The sequence below is a fragment of the Acomys minous genome (genome assembly GCF_964271855.1).
Source record: "Acomys minous genome assembly, chromosome: 4".
Lineage (NCBI taxonomy): Eukaryota > Metazoa > Chordata > Mammalia > Rodentia > Muridae > Acomys > Acomys minous.
Window position 1 is genome coordinate 42,435 of NC_140486.1, and position 26,027 is coordinate 68,461.

Genomic DNA, 26,027 nt, shown 5'->3' on the forward strand with positions numbered 1-26,027 from the left:
AGATGGAGGAATTCTGGAGCACAGAGCAGTAGGACCAATGCTTTAACAGTCTACCTAAGGATATCACTCCCCAGTACTCATCAGCTTTGTGATACTCAGTTACTTCATCTAGATTCAACTGCCTCAGCCTAGAAACTTAAAGCCAATGACAACATCTACCTCCCAGGATAATTATGGATGACATTAGGCAACAAGTACTCTCCAAACTACTTTTTAAATACTATTGGCATTCATAAGGAATCATCTAAAAGTACCTCCTTCTATTTTGTATGTATTTCAAACAGGTAAAATTATGAAAAATTAGGCTAGGCAATTACCCATGAGTATATGTAACCCAAAAGTAACAGTGAATAGATTCAGGTACATCTCAGCACAGAGGCAATATGATAAATGATCTTGCTACATTGTAACTAAAAATTACATAATACTATCATAATATCGGGTAGTAAAAAAGCTCTCAATCATGACTAGATTTGCCTGTTCTTGGCCACTCACCCACAAAAATGTTAGGAAGTTTCTGTGTTAGCATGAGGCATTGCTCCCTTCCAAAGCAATGAAGTGGCCTTTCTTGGAAGGACTTACAGCAGATAATCCATTTCCATATCTATCTCTTCCTTACATTCCATGGCGTTTACATTACAGGAGGTGCTGGTCTGCTCTCTATTGTTTTAGTTTTTTCTTTGTTTTTAAAATATAAAGTCTCATTGTAGCCCAGGCTAGCCTTGAGCTCCTGCCTCTATTTCCAGTTGTATAATAAATATCATGTACAGCTAATTCTTTAGCTTCAAAGAGATAGTGGTTACACAACTATTTGCATGTGCCAAAAATAACACATCTGTACACCAAAATGGAAGGATCTGACTGTAAAATATAAAAATTAATACTTAGATCTAAAAAAAGGAGAAATGACAAATTAAGGGTATGAACATTATGTGCTCTGAAAAAATAATATGTCTTCTACCAAAATAGGTAAACTGGAGTGGATTTAGATTGGCAAAAGTAGAGGTTCTTTAACATGTTGAAAACATTTCAGAATTTCCATTGTAACATAAAAACCTATGTACTAAAGCAGTGGTTCTCAAGCTGTGGTCGTGACCCTTTTGGGGTCAAACTACCACTTCACAGGGATTGAATATCACACATTCTGAATATCAGACATTTACATTTTAAGGTTCATAACAATAGCAAAAATTATAGTTATGAAGTAGCAATGAAAATCATTTTATGGTTGGGTTACCAAAACATGAAAAACTGTATTAAAGCATCGTAGCATTAGGATGGTTGAGAACCAGTGTGCTAGAGTACACTCTAAGTTATTTCATATTCACCTGCTTATTGACTCCCAAGTTCAAAGGTTAAGTGATCTGTGAATCTACTTTCACAACATTGTGCTCTTAGCACTTTCAAATGAACCGACTTGAGTTCCTTATGAACTTCACCTTCATTATACATGCTGTAAAATATACAACAAGAATTGTCTTCTGCTTGCTTCTATCCCCTTCTCACAGTGATATAGGAAGACTGGCTACTGTGCTGCTGTTCAAATATGCAAGTTATGCTCTTGTCTTGGGCATTTGAATTATCTCCTCTTTTCTGATATTCTATCCATAGACCTGTGTGAGGCTCTTTCACATCAAGCAGGCTTCAGTTCAAATATTTTCTGCTCACACCTCCCTCTTTCCTTACCTTTTTGGATCAAAAAAATTAAACAGCTGTCCATCCCTACATATCCCAACTCTCACAATGTCCACTTACTTTTGGTAGCATCTCTGGAATCTTGTTTTTGTAGTATTTATTTACTACTGGGTGTGAGGGGCCAGGAGTAGACTGCATTTGCAACAATACATAATTTATTACTTAAAAGCACCTTTGGGGTTTGATATATATCACTGCTTACCAGTATTATTTCATAAAGAAAGAAGGTCACCAATGTAATGTAACCACAATCTCTAAGTGCCATGATTGTGGAAGCATTGGTTCATGAATTATAAACAGTCTGACATCAGTAGTAAAAAACTTTCCATACAACATTACAAATAAATCTGACATGTAGAACCAAATCAAAATTCATTAAATCAAATATTAAATATTACCTCAGGAACCACATCTTCTGAGGCAGAAAAGAAGTATGTATACACAATTAACTCTGAAGCAGCATCTATGTATTTCTCCTATAATTTGAACAGAAAAAGGATATCTTAAACATTAAAGATAAAAATTTATTCCTTATTTAATAATCCAATTAACTATAATATACTATAAAGATTTCCTACCATGTTACCGTTCAGTGAAATAAGACACTATAACTAAAACAAATGTACTGTTGTGAAGGCAAACCACCATTGCAACTAAGTGATCCTACCCTCCCCTTCAAAAAGAGTTGATGAATTATAACACAAAGTCGACTCAGGTTTATTAATAGAGATTAGCAATGATGATTAATGATGATGGTGGTGACAATAAGAAAGGTATACACAAATACACATATACATTAAGTAAACTTAAGCACAGTGCTTTGCTTTAAAAAGGTAACATCTGAACAACAGTTTTCAGTCTTTCACTTAAAGTACGAAAAAGTGATGCAAAATTAAATAAACTGCTCAGTAACATAAAAAAAAACTAAGGCAGGCAAGCTTTATCCAAATTTCACTTAATTTCAATTTGATAATTTCATAATTGTAAATTTAGTAAGAGAGACTAAAGAAAGTGTTTTAATTGTGAAAAATAGATAAGCTAAAATATTTTGCTTCAAAGTTTTGGAAGAATCATAGCTGCATAGCAAACATAAAATTACAACATGTCTGTTCATGTGGAAAAAAAAGATAATGTCATACTTTTAAGGGTGATTCTCCACCAATATAAACAAAAAATACACGGTGCCTCTTCCGTACATGGTCGAACATTTGTTGACTTGGAAGAGGTCGAATCAGAGCCCTGTGTGAAAACAAAACAAATGGTAGTGAACTAAAGATAGAGCACAATTCAATCTTATGGGACATGTTTTAGCAATGTATTATCTGCACTTATGTATATCACCAAACCCACTCAAGTAAAATTTCAGCCTATGGTACTTGTGTACTACATAGTAAAATTCTATGTAGTATGCAAAATTAAATCTGACAGCTTCAAATCATTTTAGACATCATCGACACTATTTTAAATTAGTGAGATATAGAATGATCATCCATTTATAGTCCTTGGCTAAAAGCAAGACAATTCACCTGAGAATTCTTTCCTTTTCAAAAGCATACTTACAGAAATAGTATCCCAGGAGTCAACAAGAGTTAATATTTATATAATATGTGTCAATTTAAATACTACATACTTCTTAAGTACCCTATAGAGGTCAAAGTCCCAAGCTTCTAATTTATATTACTATTTATTTTCAGAAAAATAAAATGGAAGCACAAAGAGAAAGCTTTCCTACAAAATTTAATAAACAGTCATTTTTAAAACAAATGGATAAATGAATGACAATAAAGGTTACTATAAAACATATCACTTATAAAGTTAAGAGATAAAATAAATGCTTTCTTTTTAAAAATATGGTATAGATTATCATACTTTTAGTCGACAAAACTTATAAAATAAACAGAACCTATTTTGCGAAGTGAACACTTTCAAAACACACAGTTTTTAAGGTCATTGCATCATTCTCCCGAGCCTCTGCTTCAACCCTTCATAATTAACCAGCAAGTGATGCAACTCTAAACTGAGTCATGAAATCTCCCCTACTCCAGAGGCACTCTCACATCAGGAGAATCTCTTCTTACAGTTAAAGAAAAACACAATCAATAACTGCCAAACATAAAACTACCAGAAGCCACAGGAGAGTCAAGTGTATACCACTAGCCTCATTTACCTCAAATAAACGTGTTTCAAAATTTATTTATTCACCCAGTAAATGAAGAGAAATATACAATCAAAATGAGAAAATACAATTGAAATTACATATAAGAGTCACAAACTATAACAAAGATCATTCCTAAATCTGTGCATTTACACAAATATTTTGAGGCTTAATTTTACACCACGAACCTATCCTGTTTCAACCTCAAGCTATTTATAATTACCAATATATCCTGTTAAGCTAATAAAGTGTGTAGAACTTTAAAGCCAATATAAATTGATCTTGACAAGTGCTCTGCACAAAGATACACATAAGCATATTACAAATATAATTATAAACACTGATATTCTTTACACATTAGCAAGATGTAGATATCTTGTTTTTGAAAAATCACATTCAAATCAGCAAGAACTGCTTGTGAAGGATCTACTTCCTGATCAGCAATAAGTCAAAGATTGGTAATTCAGTGCAAATGGCTCACTGGGTTTTAACTATGTAACTAGCTAAGCAAATACTGCCAGAATACTTTGCAGGTAGCATTGAAAAAAAATGTGATGGTAAAGAAAATTAATTTAGATGTATTTAAAAAAATATTTTCATCACCACAAACTAGAAATGAAACCCCAAGTCTCTAAGAGCAATAACATCTGGGCTTCTTTTAAGACTCTGAAATTAGAGAAGACGCTATGTAAGTTGATACACGGCATTACAACATAAGAACTATTTCTAAAAAATAAGATTCATGAAATTGCTAACAGATACTCCTAATTTCTTTTACCATGTTTCCAATTACTCATAACAACTATGGTCTGATAATACTAAGTAGAAACTTCCACAGGAACCAGTCCATAAGTTAAACTGTGCACTGTTCTGAATAACAGGAAGCCCCACTGTACACTGCTTTCCTTCAAAGAGTACAGAGACAGCCAGTAAATCACTCAGGGCTGTGAGCAAGTAATCCTTAGTTTGTTTATCGATGGATACAAAGTGCAGAAGTTAGTGACATTGGAAATCCAGATACTAAAGAAAGGAAATCAAGTGCTTCCTTTAAGTGAAAAGCGAGAAGTACAAGATATTTTGAAAGAAAGGAAAAAAAACCATTCATATGATCTGGTACTAGGCAGTTTCAAGCATCTCTGGGAGGAGCTGAGGTAGGGGCTTAGGATGTCCTTAATATATAGGACAGACTGTTGTATCTATAATAAAAATTTTGAAAATATATTAAAATTCATTGGAGAAAAAAATTAACATAAACTATATCATCTATCTTTACAGAACTTCACTGCATATGCTATATAACCTTATATTTTCATAAATGTATACAACACATTTAATATCTAAAATATGTATGTTCAATATAATCTACTAAAATACATTTCTTTCAAATACTAAAATCATATAGTAAAGGCTTTTTCAACTTACCCAGATACTCTGTGAGCAAACTCAATTATATCATCTTTAGTCCGTGGTCCTCTATAATTATATGCCAAGTCTCCTTTTAATCTTAAAAATAAAAGATAAGAATTGGAAATTAATCGTCCTCATATTTACTCTCAATCCTCCTCTACTAAAGTATAAGCTTAAAATGCATAAAACACTAAATAAGAAGAAGCTTTAAGAGCAGCGCACTTGTATAAAGCAGAGTGTGCAGAGTCCCCTGAGAACCAGCAACTTACAATGCACAGGAAAAGGCAATGTGCCACATACACATCAGAGATACATTTTAATCTGTAGTGTAGAGTTATAGTATGAACCTTCAGAAAAGTGAGTAATTTGTACATTTACAGTCAAAAGCTTAAATCAGAGTAATTTTAATTATTCTCCATCAAGCGGAAAATAAAAGGACTAGGGACTAGATTATTTTGGCGGTAGCAAAACCCCCAACATGCATCATGAATTAGGCATAAAAATAGTTTTCCTAAAACACAGATTATCTTCCAAAAGACATGTCAATGAATAAATTTATATCTAACCAACTGTACAGATACAAAAGAGCAATTAATAGGCAAAAACAGAGCTCTTAATAACAAAGAGAAAGGACCATTAACATACACTGTAATAGAATAACATTTTCAACAAAACAAAACTAAAAACAAAGGAAAAATGTCAATTAAAAAAACCCAGACTAATATAAAAAATTTGGGGTTTTAAAATATTGGGGTAAAGTTAGTTTACTTAAAATAAAAAAACTGAAAAAAAAAATGGCTTAGCTGCTCACAGCACGAAAATAACATTAATGTAAAAAACAGGAAAATTTAGCAAAATCATTTTAAAACATTTTTTCCCAACTCACCACATTGTTTTCCAACTTAATTTCTCTAGTACACATAGATTAAAATGAATATTTATCATTTTTCTCTAATAAAGTTAGTGTCATTAATTATACAAGAATGAAATCTCTTAGATGTGATTTGCAGTGGCAAAGCAGAAACATACTGGGGCTCCTCAAGAGACCTTTCATAATTTATGATGTACACCTTAAGTGTAAGTGTAAGTGCATGTTACACAGTAAACATCCAGAACACATTTATTGAATTAGCTGTATACCACACACTTAAATATGAAGATGTATAGAGGTGAAGTTTCTCACCTTTGATCGTACTCTTGGCTTAAAAACAATGGCTGAACCCAAACCTTTGCCCTCCAAAGAAAGTACTAGAATAAGTAAAATATAAGCAGAGTGAACTATTAAAACCATACAGACAAACATACAACACTCAACTTACAGCTTAATTGTTGGATAACCTCGAACTCCAAACTCTGAAGCAATGCCTTGATAAGAAAAAGAATAAATATTTCTAAGTTCCTTTTAAACTGAGAAAACTAAGTAATATGAGCCTTTTATTCAGAAAAAAGTATATCTATATAAACTTGATTGTTTTTAAGTATTAAATCTCACAAAGAAGAAAACCATGGCATTCATTATCTTATAATTATAGTCGTAGACTAAAATGTTTTGCAGTCTAGAAAGGAAATTTGCAAACATAATCCTTTAACAAGAACAAGGAATAGGAATGGTACCAGTGCAAGTGAGGCTGACATAATCCTTACTGTAAAGCCTGTATGTAGGCTAGAGAGTAAGCAGGGTTTTAGGGGCTCCACATTAGAAAGAAACATTTGAGGAAACTATACAATTTAACGTCTATGTGAGAAATACTTTTAGCACTGATTTCTGGAAGAGTAGATATTTGTGTATGTGTAGATGTTTTAAGACATGCTAGATTAATTACTAATTAAAACTGGATAAAAGATTTGTCACTATTTGAAACAAAGAAAAATAAATCATACTAATTCAAAGTTCCAGTTCAAAAGTTCTATACACTGGGATTTGTTTCATTGTGTCTATTTGTTTCAGTCACAGTTATACAACTGAGAATAAGCTACTGTCAAATAATCTTATTTCTACATGACTGCTTTGAATAGCCCTCTTTCAAACCAAACCCAAATCATGTAACTACATACCAATATTCTACTTTATGGTTCTTCAACTTAAGTTCTGCAGTAGAAGTATTCAAAATGCCTTCAAAACTATTCTCATAACCTACTCTGAAATATTTTCAAATGATATGGCAGTGTGGGTGTCTGGATTCTAAACTAACAGTGAGTACTCAGGTAATCTTAACACAGGTAGACAGACCAAATATTGAGAAACACAATGTCCAAAATGCACAGGAGAGGTATCTATGAAATAGTCAAAAGTTTATAACTGTACAGACAACAAAGAATAACAAGGACAGGTGGCTTAAAAAAAAATCAGTCCTTTATCAATTTAACTCTCAATTGCATCAAAATGTCTGTATTTAAAGTTTTGCGGTATTTAAGGAAGCATTGAGAATTATAAGAACAAAACTATGTGATCTCTAGACAGCAGTTTATGAATACTTATGTTTATCAACATACTAAAAAGTACATTCTTTTTCTGTACAGTACATTGGAGACGGTATATTCAATGATAAAATAACTTATTTATGTTTATTGGATATTGTTTCTTTTCTAGTTTATGTACCGTAAGAGCCCAGTTTCCCTTTGTTCAATGGTGTATTACCAATGTCTAGAATGTGTCTGGCATGTGCTGGCTTATAGGGAAATGATTCTGCAACTGGTACATACCATCATGGAAGGAACACTCATTAAGTTATCTTCTAGGTAAATGAATGCTGACTTTACAGCTTTTCTATGAAAGAATGACTTTTGTAATAGACCATGTTTGGCCTATTCAATTAGTGACAAGATTCCTAAGAACTAAGAGCACTGCTTGCTCTTCCAAAGGTCCTGAATTCAATTCCTAACAACCACATGGTGCCTCACAACCATCTGTAATGAGATCTAGTGCCCTCTTCTGGTGTACATGCAGACAAAACATTGTGTACATTGTGGAGGAATGCTGAGTGAGTAATTGTATCAACCATCAATAAAGCGCTGCTTAGCCAATCAGCTGGGCAGAAAAACAGTAAGTGAGAGGCGGGACTTCCTGGAGGGGAGGGGACAGTTTGAAGGCTGGAGTGAGGAGAGTTTTTTTGACAGTTGGAGGAGGAATGGGTCATAGTGGCAAGTGCTTGGAATATGTTACAAGGCTTAGAATAGTTTGATTAGTTTATGAGCAGATTAGAATCAGTTCAGATTCTGCCCAGCAAAGTGCTGGCAGCTTTAAAGTTTCAGTCTCCCTGTGTCAGTTATTTGCTTTGTAGGCCGAAAGGATACAAAATACTGTTAACAGTAAATAATTATTAAAAACATCTTAACAACAAGAAGAAAGAATGTATTACTGCTCTGGTTGGGCTGTAAGTTGGAAGGGGAAGTAGAAGAGTTTCATTGGCCTATATCCACAGAGTGTATCACACAAGGTAAAATACTTGGCAGGTGACAGTGTTCCATATGTATGAGTTTCTCTTTCCCCTTTCCCAAAGATATGCAGTTTACACAAGATGTGTTAAATGCATATTTTCTGTATGGTCAGCTCTATATAACAATGTTTTGTGAACGAGAAATATAAGCTGTAATAATCACACCTATGAAATTAAAATGTACCAATGGGCATGGAGGCATACATCTTTAATTCCAGTACTTGAGAGGCAGAGGCAGGTGGATCATTGTGAGTTCAAGGCCAGCCTGGTCTACAAAAAGAGTTCCAGGATAGCCTGGGATATTACATAGAGAAACCCTGTCTCGAAAAACAACAAAGCAAAACAAAACAAAACAACAAAGTGGGGGGGGGGGGAAGTCCCAATTAGAGTGGCTAAAAAGAAAATTATAAACGAATTCATAGCATGTAAAATACTTTCTCACCTGAACTACCAAACAAAATTTACTAGCTTTATACATGCAAGGGAGTGTTCTACCATCAAGGAATTCTATCTCTCACTTGGCTAATTTTCCTAATCACAGAACCCCTTTAAAAGGGTCAGTTAATGAATACTAAATTTAAAATATCAGATAATATAAGTGTTTTGAGTTAATGTAATATCTCTGAGGCATCACACAGTTTATCTTTAAGATATTTACAATTTAAATGCATTACATGTATTATATGTATTTTTTCTAATGACTTTTCTTTATATGTCCACTGTATTTTCCAATAAGTGATTCAAATGATCAATTAATCTGCCATTTTCCAGACTTTTTGGCACTTACTAGTTTATTTCTCATTCTCTAATAGGTTATTAAGCATTTCTTGGCCTAATGGAACTTGTTTGACCTTTAAACAATCTCTAAAGATTGGAATGGAGGCTCATAAATAGTTAAGAAGTATAATCTGATTGAGTGGACAAGTGAATGATTGCACCATAAGTAAATATGTGTGTGAGCTCCTCCGAAGCTGAAATTAAATGTGGTTATGAGCCACCCACTGGATGCTTGGAACCAAACCTAGGTAGGTCCTCTCCAACAGTAAAGTGCTCTTAACCACAGAGCCATCTTGCCAGACTCTTTTAATACGGTCAAAAACTAATTCAAACATACCAATCCAAGCATATAATCCTTCCTCTCTACAACAAGGGTCTGCCAGTCATTTTATCTCCTTCTAGTATTCAAAAGTTCATTTATTTGGTTTAGTAATTCCAGCTCTGACAACTCATCTACATTCTAGATCACTAATTCACTAACCTCAGTAAACTAAAAACTACCAACTGAAACTAGCTGACAGCTTGAACATAACAAAAGCAAAATGTCCTGCTTGCAATACAGCAGTACATCTAGGATTACAGTTTATCCCATCTATACCTTCAGCCTTGCAAATTACTATGAACATTATTTTTACTGCTCTGCTGTTTCCATTCAAGCCTAAGCTTCCAGGCCCCTACACAGAATACCTATAACATTTCATATAGATTATCCTTCTGTATGTATTGATCTTTTCCTTCATCTTACAAGTTTCTGCCCAAAACATTTCTTTTATCAAGTCATTTGCTTTTCCTCAAATGAGTTCTCTCCCTATTGACAAATGATAAAATGTAAAACTTTGCCTGACGTAGGAAACTCTTAATATGGCTTCTTCTGTATCATCAGATGCACTATCTACTACACCAATGGGTTTTAAGTATGAAACATTATGCAGTGTTCACCACCCTAAAGATTACTGCTCCCTGATCGATCAAAAAACTAAAATTAGGTTAAGTGCTTCTTTCATAGCCACAAAATAGGATGTAAGAGTTGAGATTAAAAACATGGGCCTGTCTTGACCCAAAGTACAATCTAGAACATAAACTTACTGTCCTAAAAAAAAAAAAAAAAAAAAAAAAAAGGACAGTAGCTGGGTGTGTTGGTTCATACTTGTAATGCTAGTACTTGGGAGACTGAGGAAGAAGAGTGATATGAGTCCAGGGACATAATAGAATGTTCCAGGCCAGTCTGAACTACAGGGAAAGAGCCTGTCTCATTTTTGTTTTATTTTAAAGAGAGCAAGCATACATATTGCCACATAACACAATTCTTTCCTAAGTAAAAGAGAAGGAAACTAATTTTATTGAACACAAAGGATTTTACATGTATCACATCATTCAAACTTCAAAACAGCCAGTAAAGAAATATCACAATTAAATGTTTACTGATAAAGCCAAAGCTTAGGATCTTCAGAAGCCTTCCCAGTTTCACACACAAGAGCAATAGGCAGTACCAACCTTACTGTCTCTGAAGCTCTTTCCAAATTGCTCTGATACCTCACACTTCTCTAAGCTTAATTTCTTCTTTTATTATTTCCCTTAAGACACTTCTTAATGAAGATTATGTTATGGGGCATGTAGTTTCTGTCACAACTCAGTTTTGACAAAGAAGCATGAAAATAGTCTACATAACAATACACAAATGACTGTGGCATCGAATAATTCTATTTATAAAAATAGGCAGCAGGGCAGATTTGGCTTATTGTACTTATACTTGTCTCAGCTTCATTCAGTTTCTGCATCCATATATTAATCTCATTTTCTACTTTCAATACCTTCCTAACCCTCACTTATTTTTTCTAACTCAGTCCACCTTTTAAACTTCTACTTATTTCCCTATCTTTTTTCCTCAGCTTGCACTTACAAAATCAACTTTTCTATAGTAGTCTCCTATAATATATTATGATCAATGTGGACTCAATTAGGAACAAACAATGGCTTGCATGTCTACACTATGATTAAGATTAGCTCACATGGGCTGGAGAGATGGCTCAGCCATTAAAGGCTAGGATCACAACCAAAATATAAGATTAGCTCACATTATTTATTAAAATTTTAATAGCTAATTCATTTAACTCAAAGTATATAACCTTAAAGTATTAAGTTATTAAAGTTATTATGATAATTTTACATGATAAAACAAACATCTCTTCTACTCACCCTGAAAACAGTTTCAATTAAAATATTTCTATTATTAGAACCATAAAATAATTAACTATAAGCTTACTAGAATAGGAAGTAGCATCCATCTTTCCAACTTTAACTGGAGAACCAATGCTTTTCATTTCAAGCCCAACTTCATTCCAAATCGGTTCTAGTTTTTTACAATGGCCACACCAGGGTGCATAAAACTATACAAAAAGAAAGAAAACACACTAAGAAGCTGCATCACTATGAGGATCAATCATAATATTCAAAGAATTTATCCAAGCAATATAACAAAACAGATAAATATAGATAGATACCTCAAAACTAGTATTTTAACTTTATTTTAATTGACTATCAATATCTATTTAGAATAGAAATGTGATTGACTCAAAGTCTCTAATTCTGTGCAAATGTGTCCATGTTTATATAAAAACACTAAGTAAACAAGCATGTACCATACCACATACAATCTGTGTTCATAAAAAAATATGTTCTTAGTACAAAAAGTTAAGAGGTAGGTGAATTTCCTTAGTTCTATTGTTTTCACTAGCAGAGTAGAGGTGATCATTGAGAAATGTGACACAGGGACAAGTCAGGTTGATCAGAACCATAGCCCTTCATATCACAGAACCATCAGATTTAATTAGATCCCTGGGTTATATGATATTAACACAGTATTTATTTATTTTCATGAAAAAAGGCTTATTTTTAAAGTTGATAGTATGGAACGTTCACACTGAAATAAAAGAAGAAAGATTTAAGCAGTAGATTCTCAGGTCCTATCTTCTACCTTAACAGTCACCACCTCTGCTATCTTGTTCTATTTCATGGATCAAACTCCCCCCCCCCCGATATTTGTTAGAGCAAACCCCCAAATTTAGCTTTGCTCAGTACTGGGATGAAAGTACGTTTGATATTATTGTTATATTAATATAACTCAAGTTCTCAAAATAATTAAGAGATGAATTAAGTCTACACTGAAATCATAACATAATCTCCTTAAAATATAATCTACAACACCTCATTATAAGAAAAGGTCACAGCTTCCCACAGAATAACCCTATTCTCAGCATTTCATCCAAAATAAATTTCTGTGCCAGGCACTAGAAAATTCTCAGGGTCATTTAAATACAAAAATCTAAGTACACAGGAGAAAGATGGGGAGATACCTAACCAAAATAGAAAAAAATCTTGAGTTCCATCAGTGAAAGAGTCTGTCTTACATTATATAAGATGCTGAGCAACTGAAGAAGTCACAGTGTCAACCTCTGCCCTTCATAGGCACAGACATACACTACGTACACTAACACACACAAGTGAATGCACACTTAACAAATATGCATGCATACATGTACACCCACATACATATGGGGGGAATACAAGTATCAGTATCTGAGAAAACAAATTTGTTCTCTTTGCATAGAAGAGAGCAAAATTGATACTTAAATTTACATACTCACATCAACAAGCCATATGTCATCTTTTCGATTATCTTTAAATCTAAAAACAAAAGGAAAAATAAATCTGATTTTATATTTCTGTTTACAAACACTGTCCCTGCCAATAATATTTATTATTGCAATTGTATAATTTGTTTATTTATTTTTTAAAGATTTATTGATTATATATACAGTGCTCTGCCTGCATGTATACCTACAGGCCAGAAGAGGGCATCAGATCACACTATGGATGGTTGTGAGTCACAATGTGGTTGCTGGGAATTGTACTCAGGACCTTTGGAAGAGCAGTCAGTACCCTTAACTTCTGAGCCATCTCTCCAGACCCCCTACAATTAGTATAATTTATAAATCTGCTACTTAAGTAAAAATATTGAACTAATCATTACAGAACAAAATCTTTGAATAAAAGTTTTACATAAAAATTTTACTCAGTGACTGTTAAATCTTATCCTATCCAGTAAACATTTTAAGAATTAAAATTGAAAATTGACAAAAAAAATAAAAAATTGAAAAACTATAAAAAAGAAAGGACTTTTTGGGAAAACCACAAATGCAGTCTGTTTCCTTAATCTGGTATTCCATTTGGAACAAGGGGCTCCTCTAAACTGAACAAGTATTAGTTTTTGCTTCTTGTCTTTATTCCATTAACAATACAGCAAAACTATTTACATTATACTTTGTTAGGTTTTACATGAACTCTAGGAATGAGTTAAAATACAAAGGAAGATGTGTGCAAGAGACATGCAAATAAGTTATATATATGTAATATGTGTAAAGACACATGTAAATAAGTTATCATATATAGCATATCATAAATTTATATAATGTACTTGAACATCCAGACTTTGTTAAAATCCCGGAACTAATCTCCAGGAGTCTTGAGGGATGACAATGTTTGTGTAAGCTCTTCACTCTTCTATTTTGAGCCTGTGCAGGAAATTTAACGCAGTGGCCTAAGGTTATACTTAGAAAACACTGCTTATAAGATTGGCCCTTTCACAGGACATTCTCCACAGCTGAGTGGAGAGTGGGGACTGACTTTCACACAAATTCTGGTGCCCCATATTTGACCACGTCCCCTGGATGGGGAGGCCTGGTGGCACTCAGAGGAAGGATAGCAGGCTACCAAGAAGAGACTTGATACCCTATGAGCATATACATGGGGAGGAAACCCCCCTCAGTCACAGTCATAGGGGAGGGGAGTAGGGGGAAAGTGGGAGGGAGGGAGGAATAGGAGGATACAAGGGATGGGATAACAATTGAGATGTAATATGAATAAATTAATAAAATATAGTTTTAAAAAAGATTGGCCCATTATTTTTATTAAGAACTTGGATTTTAGGAGGAATCTCATCATTTTTTGGTAAAAGATGCAGCTCTCATAAAATATTGGTGAAAAGCAACAAATCCAGAATTGCTGCATTGGGATCAATGTCTGAGATTCACATTCCAGGCTATAATGAACTTGTAAAATTCCATCAGTTAGTTAGCTCAAAACTCTAGGGCCACCATCAGATGCAATGCTCTCAGAAAGTCTGAGCAGGACGCAAATACAGCAGAGCACCTAGCAAGGCGGCACAAAGCATGAGGATGTCAATGCACATCCAGAGACACATTACTGCATTTAGGTCTATAGTAATATTACAGACAATATAAGGGGTTCAACATGTTTCATCTGGTGAGGATGGCATGCCTTTAGGCTTCGGAAATCTCCCTGCACAGGATATTTAGCGTTCACCAGGATGTGACAAATGGGGTCCCCCCCCCAATACTGTTTTGGTGTCTTTTCACAGTTGGATTCCCTTTTCATGGGGCACTGTCTTGTATATCTGAGTGAAAATACTGGCTGGCACTATGACAAGATACAGTTCAGTTTTCACATTCAGGCATCAAGCAAGGTACTCTATTTTGTAATGAAAGAGCCTTCAGGTGAGCATCCACTTCAGGAGCAAAATGATTACCAAAAGTGAAACCTCCCCTGCTCAGGCAGTTACCATTATAAGAGCAGTGTGAAGCCAGGTGTGGTGGTACACACCTGTAATCTTAACATTCGGGAGGCAGAGGCAGGCAGATTACTGTGAGTTTGAGGCTAGCCTAGTCTACAAAGAGAGTCCAGGTCAGCCAGCACTGTTACACAGAGAAACCCTGTCTAAAAAAGCAAAAAAAGAAAAAAAAAAAAAAGAGAGAAGTGTGAAAAAGTGGTTGAAAGTGAAATACCCCACAAGATACCATTGAGTTCTTGCTATCAAAGAATTTTCCTTAAACATATAGTTTCTTTTTTTTTTCCTTGTTGGGAAAACATATAGTTTCTATAAATAATCTTCAAACACAACTTCAATGCCCATCACTAGGACTAGAACCCATGGGATGTTCATACTTCTTTGTAATCCATAAGTACCTGTATTCAAATGACCATACTACTTACTACAGCCACTCTATTACACAGTTGGGTGCCAAGGTGGATAATGGGGACAAGGAACAAACTGAAATTGTCTGAAGAAATTGTTCTGTGAGTAAGAAAGTTTATTGTGCAAGCAGGATCAGGGTTTAGATTCTAGCACCCACAAAAAAAGCTAACACCATGCCTGGATCCTCAGTGTTACAGGGTAGGGACAGGAAGAGTGTTGGGGCCTACTAGATACTGGCCAGAACCAGGTTAATGGAAAGACCCCGTCTCAAAGACATAAAGCAGTAGAGCAGGACTACCAGAGTATTCGTCTGTCCTCTGCACAAGCATACAAAGGCTGTGCTCACATATACAAACTACAAACACATGCCCACACCATTTCACACAGAAAAGCAAAACTGGAAGTAATAAGTACTGATTCATCTACTGTTAACAATGAAAGATATAAGATAAAAAGGATAGTAGCTCCTTGGTAGGTGGTGTTTGTTTCCATCATGAAATAGTACCATACAAGCATCATGCAGATGAAGTACAGACAGGGAAATCTATCTCACTGATGAAGAACACAGAAGAAAAGATTTCTGCCTCTCTATAAGTAGAAAAGTAACTAAGTTAAAGACTTCAAAAAGAACATTTTAGTAGCAAAGTATATGAAAAAAATGCCAAAAAAAAAAAAAAATGTACCAACAAGTAGGCTAGGAATGCTGGTATACTTCTGAGCCTGGTTGGCATGGGAAGCTTGAGTCCTTGGCTACAAGTCCCTCCAGAGACTGATTGCACACCAAATCTGGTATGGGAGAGGCACCCATGTGGCCTGCCAAGGAAGAGATTGTTGTCAGTTGCCGTGAAGGCAGAAATACTGACCTTGAATTTTGCAATGAAGCTAGTTTTCCCACCTATTGTGAGCAAGATCTCACGAATAAACCTGTTATACAATAGATTAAGCACCGAATTCCAGCGCTAACTTTGTATGATTAAACCAAAAAAAAAAAAAAAAAAAAAAAAAAAACAATAAGGAGACTTTTGTTGGGTTTTCACCTTATAACTATTAGCAGAACTCTCTGCAGCACTCTTCCATTTTGCATGTAAATGGCAGGCACTCTATACAACTCCTGAAACAAAACTGACAATGTTAATATCAGTCACCACAGCACCTATTATTAAAAGATTAGATTCATGTGTGGATATTTAGAAGGCATCTGAGTTAGGCAAAGTTAAACAGTATTTAATAGTATTTTACACATATATGTATACTCACGATTCATTTAGATCTTCTACAAATCCTTTACAGACAGCCAGGTCAAGTAAAATAACTGGAAAGGACAAAATGTAGAAGATAAATGATTCATTACTTTGTTTTTACCTTAAGTCTAAATTGCCTATTCAATGTTTGAATTTTTTTTACTATCAAAAAAAAAAAAAACAAAAAACAAACCAAACCTCACCAATGATCCATTACAAGATTTAAGTGACACAAAAGCATAATTAGTTCATCCAATCAGTAAAAATTTACTCTGCATGCAATCATATTGCAAGGGACAAGCACTATGAAAGTACATATAATAATAGTTGTTTGTTCTACATATTTCCACTCTCGTTTTATTTTTCCTTTTCGCTATTTTTCTGCCCAAGACATTAAAATAATTTCCCCTTTCTCTAGTAGCATTTATCCCTTCGATATAAAGTCCAAATACAATTCACCAAAATAGGTAGAAAAAAGACTCACACCTCTAACACTGGCTCACTGAGGGTTTTAAATAGGTGGCTGAATCAAGGGGTGAACCACAGAGAACCCAAATATCCGTGACAGCAGAGGGCTGAGAGCTTAAAAGATGCATGGTTTCTCTTCATACCACAGTTCTGGATATCTGACTAGGATCTGCCCTTAGGCATCATCCTCTTCTTTAGCTTGGGCAAGGAAAGCCTTTTACTGTAAAAAGGCCCTGTAACCTATGGCTAATTGGGGCTCGACATTCCTTGTCTGTCTACCAATGGAGTCACGGAAACTTCCTGGTCGCAGAGAAGGTAGCCGTACTCTCGGGGCGTCTGCGAGCGCAGAGTCCCGCTGAGGAAGCCCGACCCACAGAGGAGGTCGGATGAATACTCTAAGCACCCCGCGGCGCGACCCCGACCCGGCCCAACCTCCCACCGTTCCCCACCGCCCCGCGCGCTCCTCACCCACTGCGCAGAGCCAGAGGGCGGCCCAGCTCCTGCGCTCCGCAGCACTCGCCATGGAGCGTGGCGTGGACCCCGCGATGAGCGCGCCCGGAGACATACAAACCCCGGAGCCAAGGCCCGCCTGCCCGGAAAAGAAAGCAAGGAAGACCTGGGCGGTAGACAACGCCGGGGCGGGGCGGGGCGGGGCGGGGCAGGGCGGGCTGGTACCCTTCAGGGTCCCGGTAGTCCGGAGGTCTTAGCCGCTGAGCATGCGCAGGATGCGACGCATGCGCCTGAGCACTGCGCAGGCGCATTCGAGTTCCCACGGAGCCTTTTCTCCCTCAGAGCTCTGAAGAGCATGGGTATCGGCATGGGCTTCTTCCTGTGACGGTGCGAGTGTGCCATGGAACTCTCCTCAGAATGTACTTACGGCATTGTCGGGTGAACTTAATGCTGTAGGTGAGGTAGGGTCCAACATGTACTGTAAGCTTGAGTTTTGTCTCATGTTTTAAACTTGCTACTAAGTCCAGTGAACTCACTTGTACACCGAGATGTTACACTGATAGGTGGAAATCGTGCATTAAAATAGAGGACTAGATTGCTGAGCTCGGACACCCTTTGTGTAAATACTTATTTAGAATCTTATAAATCGGTTAATTACTATGCCATTATGGATGGGAGAACAATGAACAGTTAATGGTTGCTCCAGTGTTGTATGTGTCATTTTCTTAAGTGGCAGGTTGTTATGCTTATGTAAGCAGCGGCAGTGATACTCAGTGCATTTTACACACACACACACACACACACACACACACACACACACACACACACACACGGACGCACGCACGCACGCACGCACACACTGATCCAAGTTCATCATAAATACTTTTTAAAATGTGAAAGAATAAAAAGAGAATTGCTTCTTCTGAAATTTAAAAAAAGGAAGTTAATTATAATATCTTCTTGGTTATGTTTTTACTGTTTCCTGATTATCTGTAGACCGAAATCCTTAGTATAAAATGTTTGTAGCATCCTTCATACTTTATTACGACACGTTTATGAAAACAATACACTTGTAAGTCGGTCCCTGTGGCAGTCACTGACTCTGATGAAAAAAAATTTTTTTTAATAGGAATGAAGTGCCAGAGGATTTGGATTACATTAGTTCTTAGAATTTATATTATGAAAACAGAGCATACAAAGGCAGAAGAGTAGAGGAAGGAGAAAGGGAAAAAGGAATATGTGAGAAAAGTCCCTCACAGGTTTGTATATTAATTATTCCTCAGCTGGTAGTGCTCTTTAGAGAAGTTCTAATATTTGGTTGGACATGGTCCCTAGCTGGATGAAACAGAGCCTTAGGATCAGGACTTACATGTTTCACACCACCTGGACTCTCTGCTCCCTCACTGCTAGTGCAATGTGACCAGTTGCCCTATACCCACCTCTGCCTCAGCACCTTCCCCAGTCATGTTGCACTAAACCCTCTGAAACCAATTTTTTAAGAAAATCCAATTACTTTCAAGTATTTTATCACAGCTATGAGAAAAGTAACTAATACAGCTGTACATACAGCATAAATTAGCAGGATGAACAACTTTGTAAATATATAAAAAGTTAAAGCTCAAACATTAAAAATAAAGAAAACACATTCAAGAATGAAATCAATTTTAGAATTAGTCTTTAGGTAAATTAATTCAGATTTTAAATAATTCCATAAAGAAAGCAGTAGAATCAGTTTCTAAAATGTGCTGATATGCTATCTATTTTTATTAAAAAACAGTTATTACCAATACTTTTCCAGCAAAACAAAAACAGTAGGAAAAGATTTATTGGATGTGGTTCACAAGATAAGTAAGACCCATAATCTGAAGGTGTAAACCAGTGATAAAATTCTGAAACCTAAGAATTCAGGGCAGCAGCTGGGCATGGTGGCAGACATGCCTATGAACCTAACACTTTAGGAGGCAGAGGCAGTTGGATTTCCATGATTTTGATGCCAGCCTGGTCCACAGAGTGAGTCCAGGAGAGCCAAAGCTACATAGTCTTTAAAAAAAAAAGAAAGAAAGAAACTCAGAGCAGGCAGTAGCAACACATGAATGTCCCAGTTCAGTGTGGATTTGCCTTCTCATCACTTGTTCTATCTAAGATGGTTATGAGTGATCCCCACCCACACTGAAGAAGACTGCCTACTTTTCTAAGTTTCTTAATCAGTCACTGAACCCTTCCAGAAAAAATTTCACAGGCACACTCTCACTACCTATCTAAAAATCCTTTAATGCATTAATTAGGTACATAAAAATTCCTATCAAATTGTCATTTTAAACTTATCAAGAATAGGAACAGTAGACATTATTCACCAGTTCATTTAACAAGGCCAGTAGAAAGTTGATACAAAACCCAGATAAGCAAATGTGAGAAAGAAATACAGAGAATTCACTTAAGAATGGAGATGATGTTCTTAAGGAAAGACCATAGGCTCATATGTCTGAAAGTTTGATCTCTAGCTGGTAGGATTGTTTGGGAAGGATTAGGAGGTATGACATGTTGAAGGACGTGTGTAACTAAGGGTAGGCTTTCAATTTTATCTTGAGGTTTCAAAAGCAAACACCACTCCCGGTTAGCACTCTTCCTCATGCTTGTGGTTCAGATATAAACTCTTAGCTACTGCTCTAGCACCAGGACTTATTGCCGCCATGTTCCCCACCATCATTGTAATGGACTTACCCTCCGAAATTGTAAGTCCCCATTAGACATGGTATCTAATATCTAATGGTGTTGGTGTCTCTTCATAGTGATGTAGTAATAACTAAGACACATGGAGATCTACAACTGCTCAAGGTGCAGAGAGTAAGACTATTCAATGCTCATCTCTAAATGGGAGATTTATATCACACTTCTTCCAGTCCTTGGGAATTATTACAAAAGTGGAGGAGGAAAGATTGTAAGAGCCAAAGGTGGTGGATAACTACAAGGAAACAGTGTTTCCCAAACAGGACAGGGCAGTGTAAATGTAACTTTTTTTTTTTTTTTGCCTGATGTAATTGTCTTCTCACAGGCTTACTGCTTAATAAGCTCAACCTTTGTAGTTCTTTCTGAACTTTGGCTGGCTGGAAGTTGACTAATTCAAACTGACTTCTTTCAGCTTCTCACTGAATTGCTCTGCTTGGAAAAACTGCCTCTGAATTCCACAAACTGAACTGCATAGAGTGCTGTAGAAGAATTTTAATCCAGCAACAAGGCTGCTCTGTCTGGCATACAGACACCTTAAATCTGAGGAGACAGAGGCAAGCCTCTGAGTTCAAGGCCAGCCTTAAATTGAGCGTTTCAGGTAAAGAAAAGCTTAGGTCCTGGCATGATGGTACTCCCTTTAATCTCAGCACTCAGGAGACAGGTATGTAGATCTCTGAGTTCTAGTCAATTCAGTTGAGTTATGAGTTGAGAGGCAGTGGAGTTGAGTTCGTGGCAGTTCAGTTTGTGGAATTCAGAAATTGTTTTACTAGGAGAGATTTACAGACAGGGCTTGAAGATAGAACAAGCTAGACACAGGTGAAGACAGAATGAGCCAGAGAATGAGGAGGAGCCAGAACATTAGGACAGATTGCTAGAGTTAGCTTGAGGCCAAGCAGAGCAATTCAGTCAGAGGCTGAGTGAGAAGCCAGGCTGAATAAGTCATCTTGGAGAGGAAGTTGAGCAATAACAGCTGAGTTGAACCTGCCAGCAAGAGTTCAGAAAGACCAATAGTGGGTGAGTTTGTTCAGCGGTAAATCTCAGAGGCTGAAAACATTCTAGATGTAGATAAAATTGTACAGAGGCTAGAAGCTTCAAACACTAGGCCTACATTAGCAGACAGAGGCAATAAGCTTTGGAGACATCAGTTTCTTCAGGACAGTAAAAGACTACCGTAACAGATTGCACTGACTGCAATGAGGTGAATGGAGCCACACAAACTCAACTGAATTAAACTGCATTTAGCTGAACTGCACCAAAATGAACTCAGCTGAACTCCACTGCGTTGCCTGAACTCAACTGAACTGAGCTCACTGAGCTTCCCTCTCCTCCTCTCTACTCTTTCTGCACTGCTCTTAAGTAGCCTCTATTTTTTGTCTGTTCCTGTGAGAGTTGGGCATATCCTATCTCTGACTCATTCTGTCAAGTATTTTCTCTGATTTGTCACTTTGTTTGCCCTTCAATTAGATGGTGTTGTTGAGATGAAAGGTGTGTACCAAGGGCATGTCTATATTCCAGTCAGAGGGATTAAAAGTGTATCATTCCAGCCAGATCACACAGACCTGGAAGGCCTTTGGATGTTATTCCTTGCCAGAGCATGTAGGCTTTGAACTTTTTCAAACCTACTTTATTTGGGGTTCTTTAATGCTTTACCTCCCTTCCAACCTACCTACCCTAGATAGGAGAGAAAGGAGGTTAATGTGAACAGGAGAAGTAGACCTTTTTAGACTCAGTTCTTCGGAGCGATTCCACTGGTGTAGTTGTCAGGATTCCAGCAGACCCATTAAACAGCAAACCAGCAATTCAGCAAAGGTGACTGCAACTGCAGCAGCCAGAACCTGGAGCAGCAGCTGGAACCTTGAAGCATTCACTGGAACAGTTCTCTCTATGAGCAACTTGAAGTGGAACAATGAACAGCCAATATAAAAAGCCAAACAACAACAACAACAAAAACCCTGCCTCTTGTTTTGGGCTCAGATATCTATCTCCTCTCAGAGTCCATACTAGGATGTTTATCAGTTAGCAAAGACCATGCCCCTGCAAGAGGCAGCTCCCCTTCTAGGGGATAAACAACACCAGTTCTCTTATAAGTCTTATTCCAGTGGAAAAACACCCTACACCCTCACACAAGTCTGTTTCACATCCCACACTTCGGATTAAGACAATAACAAACATGTTTACATCCACTACATGAACAGCCATATTGCTGGATTAAAATTCCTCTACAGAACAGTTTCACTGTGAAGTCACAGATATTATGACAGCATGCACAAGACTTCCACAAACATTCCAGAGAAAATTCCAACATGGATTGGAGAAGTGAGCATGATGCCCCACCCCTAGTTGAGATATTTGGAAGTGATAGCTGCTGAGAAAAGTGTTGACATTTCTCTTGAGCCTGACCCATTTGGGTAAGAGCCTTGAGAATCTACCACGAGCCTGTTAGTGTTAGAGCCCTCAAAGAGCTGTCATCATTGTCAAATTCCTCAGGACTTCACTCACTCAGGGATTCCTCTGCTCCTGAAAGGATGAACTGAATAAGATAAAAATATGTTGTATGAAAATTTCAGGGAGTTAATATAACAGAGACCACCATGCTGATAAACTAGATAAAAGTGAAATGCTGGTGCAGTAGTGGTTGCCTACCTGTGTGGTTTAGAATAGCACATATTTTGAAGTCCTCTACAGATAAGAGATTTTTTTTAGTTTGATCAAGAACTCCAGGAGCTAGAGGAAAGTGCAAGCTGATACTCAGCTTATGAAAAATACAGTTGCTCCTTTCAGCGCTGACATAAGTTAAATTCAGTTCAGACTCCCCATCAGTTGAGCTTAATTTAGCAATGTGAAAATTGAAGGCAAGTTAATTCAATTTTGAGTTACTGCTTGCAGAATTATCAAGAGTTGAATTAAGTCCAGGCTCTCTTGTTTGAGGCTTGCAGTCTCCAACTCTCAACTGGAACCCCAACCAAAGAGACCTCAATACCAGCTTTTGATGAGGCAGCTAACACTGTTAGTTACACTGCAATGCAGACCATCCATGTGTGAGAAGTTGCCAAAGAAAGACATGAAGGGATTATTCTATTGAAGGCATTTTGCAAAATGCTACAAACATTGTGTTTATGAACTTCTAAAATAACTTCTGAGAAGTTTATATATATATATATATATATATATATATATATATATATATATATATATATATAAAATTTATTGTTTTGTTTTTTGAGACAGGGTTTCTCTGTGTAGCCTTGGCTGTCCTGGACTTGCTTTGTAGACCAGGCTGGTCTCGAACTCATAGTGATCCACCTGCCTCTGCCTCCCAAGTGCTGGGATTAAAGGCATGCACCACCACACACAGCTTACTCCTGAGAAGTTTAAATCAGTGATTTATATCTAAGTTGAGCCCTGATAAATGAGTGGATATGTAACTGTGCACCATGTTATGCCCTCCATTGGCTGCTAACTTTGTGCATGGTCCAATGAGAATCCCATATTGAACAGAATGGACGAGGCAGGTGATAGAGAGGGGTGACTGACCTGTGCTGCCTTCCTTGTTATTCAAAAATTATTCCCATGCAGAATGTACTGGACTGACATAGTGTGGCAATGAAATAAATTCAGAGTAATGACTGGATGTTGGATGCAAGACATCCCCCCATTCTGACCCCATGTCTACTTTGTTATTTTGATTAGAAGAGGGCACAGGAAATAGGATATACATATCAGATTTCAAGATAATGAAAAACTTACAGTTTTACAGAAGGAAGAGGACAATCAGAAAGGAGCATAAGCAGGAGGAAGAGGGGGTAAAAATTAAAGTGCAAGAATGGTGTGGAAATTTTTACTTCAAATAGAAAATACAGAAAAGAAAAAAAAAAAAGAGGACCACGTCCCCTGGAGGGGGAGACCTGGTGGCACTCAGAGGAAGGACAGCAGGTTACCAAGAAGAGACTTGATACCCTATGAGCATATACAGGGGGAGGTAATCCCCCTCAGTCACAGTCATAGGGAAGAGAAATAAGGGGAAAATGGGAGGGAGGGAGGAATGGGAGGATACAAGGGATGGGATAACCATTGAGATGTAACAAGAATAAATTAATAAAGGAGAAATAAAATAAAAGAAAATAAAAGAAAAGAAAAAGAAAAAAAAGAGGAACTTTTCAGATTGCCCACTAAAACCTTGAGTGAAACATAATAGATTCTCTTAAATGTCCTAGTGTTGATGTCTCTTTTATTCTTCCTACATTAGTCAACATAGCAAATTATTAAAGTAGTAGTTTTCTTTACCCAGCTACCTCCCAAAGGACAGACACAGAGACTATGGTTTATTTTTAAGCTGCAAGCACTATGCTGGGCTGAATCTGAGCTACTCTAACCCTACTATCCTTAAAACCCACATATAAACCAATACCTTGCCAGTCTGATGACTCCCTGGGTGTCACCTGCTCTGCCATCCTCCTAGTGCTTCTTCCCTTGGAAATGCCTCCCTTCCACTTCCTGTCCTTCTGCCCAGCTGATTGGCCAAAAAGCTCTTTATTGACAACTGCTACACACACTCAAGGCATTCCTAATTAAACAGAGGTCTTGACTTGCCGAATATTAGAATTTCAGAAAGAAAAAAGTTTGTTATGAACCTCCAGCATGGAGTTCTTAAACGATAACATTTAGTACTAAGGTAGTGTATTTGTTTTTTATTAGTGAAATTTAACGCATACATTTGTAATTTACAAGTTCTAGAGATAAGAAAGCCAAAGAAAGTGGGTCCCACAAAACCAAGAGCATAAGAAACCCTGAGCCTTCTAGGAGGCTCCACAAAATAATGTTATTCCAGGCTTATCTGGTTGCCAGTGAAGTTCCTTCTTTGCAGGCTTAGGATGGGGGGCATTGCTTCTTCATTCACAGTTAGTGGATAGTAGTTCTCAGCTTCCAGAAAGACATTCAACAACTCCCCTTTAAGCCAGCAATAGCGCCCAAGTTCTACTTCACGTCTCTTTGCCTTTTCCCTTTAGTGGCAATGTTCTGATGCTTTTTCCTGTTTCTAAGGGTGTATGTAGTTACAAGACCTATCTGAATAGGATTTAGATCTAAAAATACAAATGCAGTCAGACTAAAAGTCTTATAGATATTTAATACTGAAATCTAAGGAGGCTTTTGAGTGCATGTTTCAGAAAAGAGTCTAGGCTGCTATTATAATAGGTCAGATTCTTATACATTTTGCAAATATAAAATTTTTAAAACATTAGTATTTTTCAGTAATAAAAATTTTTATTGGTCTTTGTGAATTTTATATCATGCATCAGAACCCTGCTCATCTTCCCCACCCCTCATACCCACCCTCCTCCACCCTTGCAACCTCCACCAACAATGGAGAAACAAATCTCGTTGTGGAAGTTGTGGTGTGTCACAGTGTTTCCCACAGTATTCCCCTTTGTTCACACTTCTTTGCTTGCAAACGTTCATTGCAGTGACTCTTTGGTCTGGTACAAGGCCTCTGGCTTCTACTCTATCAACGCTGAAACCTCACTGTGACTTCTTTCAGATATCCTGTTGTTGGCCTGTGTCATGGAGATCCTGTAGTTTTGAATCTGTAGGACCAGCCACTTTATGTACTCCAGCAGTTG

General features: G+C 36.8%; 1 protein-coding gene and 1 long non-coding RNA gene across 5 annotated transcripts in view; one reads left to right on the plus strand and one right to left on the minus strand.

The window, feature by feature from the left end:
- TMX3 (thioredoxin related transmembrane protein 3) overlaps positions 1–17,940 on the minus strand; it is a 34,418-nt gene extending 16,478 nt beyond the window's left edge. The window contains exons 1-9 of one of the 4 annotated variants that reach the window (XM_084779364.1): positions 17,701–17,864; positions 16,781–16,835; positions 16,561–16,634; positions 13,116–13,155; positions 11,735–11,858; positions 6,577–6,622; positions 5,273–5,353; positions 2,835–2,934; positions 2,094–2,171 (exon numbers count right to left, since the gene is read on the minus strand). In XM_084779364.1, coding sequence (XP_084635490.1) covers positions 2,094–2,171; positions 2,835–2,934; positions 5,273–5,353; positions 6,577–6,622; positions 11,735–11,858; positions 13,116–13,155; positions 16,561–16,607 — 516 coding nt within the window. In that variant the 5' untranslated portion in view covers positions 16,608–16,634; positions 16,781–16,835; positions 17,701–17,864. Of the gene's footprint in view, positions 1–2,093; positions 2,172–2,834; positions 2,935–5,272; positions 5,354–6,576; positions 6,623–11,734; positions 11,859–13,115; positions 13,156–16,560; positions 16,635–16,780; positions 16,836–17,700 lie in introns of all 4 variants that reach the window. The other 3 variants (XM_084779365.1, XM_084779363.1, XM_084779362.1) reach the window with 3 other exon arrangements.
- Positions 17,941–18,038: 98 nt separating this feature from the next.
- LOC311596169 overlaps positions 18,039–26,027 on the plus strand; it is a 156,825-nt gene continuing 148,836 nt past the window's right edge. Inside the window, exon 1 of the long non-coding RNA XR_014778743.1 lies at positions 18,039–18,143. This is a non-coding gene — a long non-coding RNA (uncharacterized lncRNA). The remainder of the gene's footprint in view (positions 18,144–26,027) is intronic.